Source organism: Hippocampus zosterae, chromosome 7 (genome assembly GCF_025434085.1).
Source record: "Hippocampus zosterae strain Florida chromosome 7, ASM2543408v3, whole genome shotgun sequence".
In the NCBI taxonomy this organism is placed as follows: domain Eukaryota; kingdom Metazoa; phylum Chordata; class Actinopteri; order Syngnathiformes; family Syngnathidae; genus Hippocampus; species Hippocampus zosterae.
Window position 1 is genome coordinate 24,517,440 of NC_067457.1, and position 5,098 is coordinate 24,522,537.

General features: G+C 42.6%; 1 protein-coding gene across 2 annotated transcripts; it reads right to left on the reverse strand.

The window, feature by feature from the left end:
• LOC127604664 (CMP-N-acetylneuraminate-beta-galactosamide-alpha-2,3-sialyltransferase 1-like) lies at positions 1-3,573 on the reverse strand. Of its 2 annotated transcripts, none has more exons than XM_052071873.1 (7): positions 3,535-3,573; positions 2,610-2,848; positions 2,346-2,533; positions 1,071-1,250; positions 769-814; positions 575-694; positions 1-449 (listed from the first exon to the last, which is right to left on the reverse strand). In XM_052071873.1, the coding sequence occupies exons 2-7, from the start codon at positions 2,817-2,819 to the stop codon at positions 270-272; spliced, it is 924 nt and encodes a 307-aa protein (XP_051927833.1). In that variant the 5' UTR covers positions 2,820-2,848; positions 3,535-3,573; the 3' UTR covers positions 1-269. The 2 variants fall into 2 exon arrangements, with proteins under 2 accessions (XP_051927833.1, XP_051927834.1); XM_052071874.1 differs by lacking the exon at positions 3,535-3,573 and adding an exon at positions 3,103-3,456.
• Positions 3,574-5,098: the final 1,525 nt, after the last annotated feature.

Below are 5,098 nucleotides of genomic sequence, written 5' to 3' on the forward strand. Positions count from 1 at the left end.
TTATTTTTATGCAGGTGCAAATACACACAAACGAATCCTGGTGCGGACCAAACAACCGGACCGAGACCCACTTTCCAACATTTTGAATAAATAGCGTATCAAAATGTGCATTGATTGAGCAGCAACACTCAAAATCATTTTGCAGCTCGAATAGCAGCCAAAACCGTGCTGAGCAAAAATGCAGCACGTAGGAATTGCATGTTTTTTTTTTCATTTCCGGGTTTGTGAACCCAGAATATAAGATCAACTACAAAATAAGTAGAATATTTTCAAAATTTTGGTGAAGACATTTTAAAAAAATGGATTTTTTGTTGTACGGCCAGCTTTCGGATCACGTCATACTCTTCTTTTCCGTAGTGCAATCCAGTTCCGAGTTTTGGATCGCGGAGTTTTTCCCAGTAGTGACTCCAGTTTCCATCACTGTCTGCACCGTAACCAAACACGCGGACCTGTTCCAACAAAAACAGTCAATTTCAGGCTGGCTGACAACAAATTTTCTACCCTATACAGGTTTCATATTTATGAATTGTGAAATATTACAATAAGATGACATGGAAGAAAAAAACCCGGTCACCTCTTCGCATATGTGTAGGGCAAGAATCACGGCCAAGAATCCCGTGGAGGGATATCTGGCACTCCTCCTCAGCCACATTCGATGAACATAAGCAATGAAGGCTGGATTGAGCACCATCACCTTTGTATTAAAAGTGAAAGAAAATGATGACGCAACACGTTAACTATGCAACGGCCTTTGAATACAATGCTCACCAGATTCTTGTTGGCCTGAATGGTAGACCGAACCGGTTCATACGTACTGGCGGAAAGAACACAAAGGCTTGATTGAGTGGTTGATGTTGACACAAAATGATAGCTGACATGTTCACTCCACATGTTTCCTTTCCAAGTCTCTGTACAAACTACTGCAATTCATTCACTGGATTAAAAAAAAAATTATAATAATAAAGTGAATCTTCAATTCAATCACTAGCCATATTCGTTCATTCCCAATGCACCTCTTGTATCGGTTCTAGTCGGATCAATGCAAACAAGCAGATAATAATTTCACTTGCTTTCCCGGAAAACCTGTGGTGAGGGCTTTTTGAAGCCACACCATGTCCATGATCTTGAAAGGGGACAGGACAAGATGAGTGACGTTGTCCAAGTCGGTGGCACTCTCGGGATACATCAGGCGGTGGCTTGTTTTGCTGCCCACGTCGTCTTCGTAGCCTTTGATGGGACTTTTGTTCATCCTGTGTGAGTCATTGATTGAGGAGATTTGTTCAGTACATTGTGATTTTTAATAAATCATTAAAAAAAGCAAACCCCCCCCCCCCTCAGTATCACGATTACGATTTCATCTGTGATTATTATATATGTATATATTATGCATGTATTTTTATTTATTCATTCATTCATCTTCCGAGCCGCTTGATCCTCACTAGGGTCGCGGGGGGTGCTGGAGCCTATCCCAGCTGTCTTCGGGCAGTAGCCGGGGGACACCCTGAACCCGTTGCCAGCCAATCGCAGGGCACACAGAAACGAACAACCATCCACGCTCACACTCACACCTTGGGACAATTTAGAGTGTTCAATCAGCCTGCCATGCATGTTTTTGGAATGTGGGAGGAAACCGGAGCACCCGGAGAAAACCCACGCAGGCCCGGGGAGAACATGCAAACTCCACACAGGGAGGCCGGAGCTGGAATCGAACCCGGTACCTCTGCACTGTGAAGCCCACGTGCTAACCACTGGACTACCGGGCCGCCCTTTTTATTTATTTATTTGTTTTATTTTATTATATTTTATTTATTTTAATTAACGCCAATAATCTTTTGCTCTTATAGGTTATGCTCACACTAAAAGACTGACAATTGAACCTTGAATTAATACGAAAGACGGTTTTGCCTTGTTTTAAATCATAAATCGGATTACAACAACCGTGTCAACAAATCAATGGCTTTATGGAAAACTGTGAAAATGGCGCTCAGAAAAGCGCAGACATTGAGTCTTCACGTGGCAGGCATTGCCGTTTCATTCTAATTGTGTCGTGTGTCAAATCAAAGGCACGTGCCGACATCCAAGATATGCTCCTCATAATATTAGTGCTGTACTGATGAGCCGAGAGAGGAACTGATATGTCTCAACGAAGCGTCATTTTGAATTCCGCCGAGGTGTCTGCAGGACACGCCCCGCTGCAACATGATTGGCTGCCGCATCCAGCCCTGGACTGCCGATTGGCTGGAGCCGATTAATGGCATTCATTTCGAATGAGCGATGAGGAGCAGCAATGAGAGTACGAGCGCAGGTGCACTAAATGAAGTGTACAGGACTCGTATCCGATTTACCTCAGCACCACGTCATGGATATCTATCAGCCGTCCATAATGAGAATCTTTCAAATTTGCAGAATTGCCCACCACCGCGCACGTTCCGAAGCGCTCCGCTCCCTTCGACATGGCCGGAAACGTCTTCAACAAGCTATCCGCTACCGCTCTGTAGTATTCGATGGTCTGTTCTTCCAACGGCTGCAATTGCTGATACATAAACATAAAACGGGTTAGCTGAGCTGAGCTGTTCGTACGTGACTTCCAAGTCGCTCGCTGTACTCGCCTTCCACCAGTCAAATGCTTCCATCGAAAGGTTCTGTTTCCCAGTTAAAAACGGTTCGACGGATTTGTCGAAGCGCCGCGTGAACCAGGAGTCGTCCTCTGCTAGACTTGCGTGCAGAAATTTATCCGATATGGAATCGTTTAAAAAAAAACATACTATGGCCACCATGAGCACCATAGCTAGCACCTTGAATGTGGAATTCATCTTCATTCTTGCGTTATTTCAGACGCGCGTTCAGTCTGCGGGGCAGAGTTTCGGGTGAAATTCATTTTTCAAGAAAATCTCCATCTGAAATGATGAACGACTAAGAATTCAGATGCTGTTTCATTTGATTACGCTACGTCGATTCACTTTGAGTAGCGCTCATCCGCTGTTTCAGCAAACTTTGGACAAGAGTAACGTGCAAAAAATACAGTTCAACCCAGATTTAATATCTCAAATCAGAGTAACACATGCTTGTTGTTGATGCGGCGAGATGCAGTATTTTTCTTACCTGGCAATTTTCTGACAGAGCATTTTACTTGATTCAAGCATCTTTTTCCCCCTTAAATATGGCTACTGTTGTATTTAAAAACAAAACAAAACAAAAAAAACGGAACTGTTTTGAGTATGTTTATCTTAAAATAAGAAATACCGTAATTCTAAAGTTATGGGTAGTACACTCATTTTAATATTTGAGTTTTTTTTTTCTTTTTTTAAATGTGCTAATGTGTTCAGGTTATATATTTGCAATTTGTTGCCACAGAGAGGAAACTGCCCAAACGGACGTTCCAACCACAAGATTGCCTGATTCTTATCAACAAGTCGAGAATACTTGAGCACTTCTTCAAAAAGTTAACCCCCCCCACCCCCACCCCCACACACCCCTGAAAGAATTGACCAAAATAGAATACTTGAAACAACTGTAGAATGGAAAGTTTCTTACCCGTGCTACAAGTCCTGCAGGCAACTGTTTAGAGAAAATAAAAACCCGGGCGTTTAAAGGAATGGAGCAGGAAGTCAAGAGGAGTGGCAAGAACAAATTAAAAGAAGAGCCAAATATTTTTTTGAAATGCCCTTCATAATGTCTTAACATTCAGTCTCAACCAATGAAATATCGGCGGGCATTTAAAGCATTTTGTCCCAGTTTAAAAAAAAAAAAATACACTCAATCTATCAAAGTATAGTTTGTCCAAAAATTCAACAGCACCGAGTGAGTATTAATGGCAAAAATTACTGAGAAATGGGAAATAGTCGAGAGGCTGAATTCAGGAACTCAGAATTGTGCATGTTAATGGGGTCACTGTTTGTATGACTTGTCGTGTTCGCGTTTTCTACTGTAGAACGCAAAACACGGAAGCAATTTGCTGAGCCAAAACGGGCGCTAATCAGGGGGTCACTTTGTTTTGTCGTGGAGCAATTCTCACGTTACCAGTTGTCATTCGGGAGGTTGCTCCGAGGAACTTGCCGACAGGAGGTGGGGGCCGCACATGATCTGAAGCAGAACAAAGAAAACAAAATAAAAAAAACAAAACGAAAAAATGAAGCAGCATCAACTTTAAGCAATAAGTTAAACAATAAGTCATCCGTTGCCGGGTGTGGCTTGAAACATGTTCTGCCACTTATGAGGCAGCATCTGCCAGTCTAACATGGCAAACTTTGAAAGTCTGGATTTGGTTCAGACCTCTAAAATCTCTTTGTATTCCAGTTGTTATTGCAATTAAGACTTTTGCAATACAATACAGAGTTTACTTTTTGAATTATTTTCCCTCTTAAACAACTGCTTTTTGAACCACTGGTGTTCCTCAGGGCTCACTCCAGAGAACCTGCTTTCTTTCTCTTTCAACCAAACCTCACACACACCTTAAACTCTTATTTCCCCCTTAACAGTGAACTATTTCTATACATATGCCTTATTTCAGCTATTTCAACCCAAATTAATATGTACAATCATGCTACAGCTAATTCCAAACGCTGTGCTGAACCCAGCCCCTGCCTCTTCTCCTAAATATTTATTTTTAAACTGACTTATGGCTGGATGTTGTTGAAGTTCCCCATTTAGTCTTTTCCATATTTTCACAATATACAAAACATCTATCCATCCATCCATTTTCCGAACCGCTCTATCCTCACTTGGTGCGCAGGGGTGCTGGAGCTTATCCCAGCTGTCTTCGGGCAGTCGGCGGGGGACACCCTGAACCCGTTGCCAGCCAATCGCAGGGCACACAGAAACGAACAACGCGCTCTCACTCACACCTAAGGATAATTTGGAGTGTTCAATCAGTCTGCCATGCATATTTTTGGAATGTGGGAGGAAACCGGAGTACCCGGAGAAAACCCACGCAGGCCCGGGGAGAACATGCAAACTCCACACAGGGAGACCGAAGCTGGGATTGAACCCAGTACCTCTGCACCGTAAACAAAATAATAATAATACATTTTCATGGTTGCGCTAACACTCAGAATTTATCTCGGAGAGAATTCAGTTAATGCAAAATGTCAACCCCGAA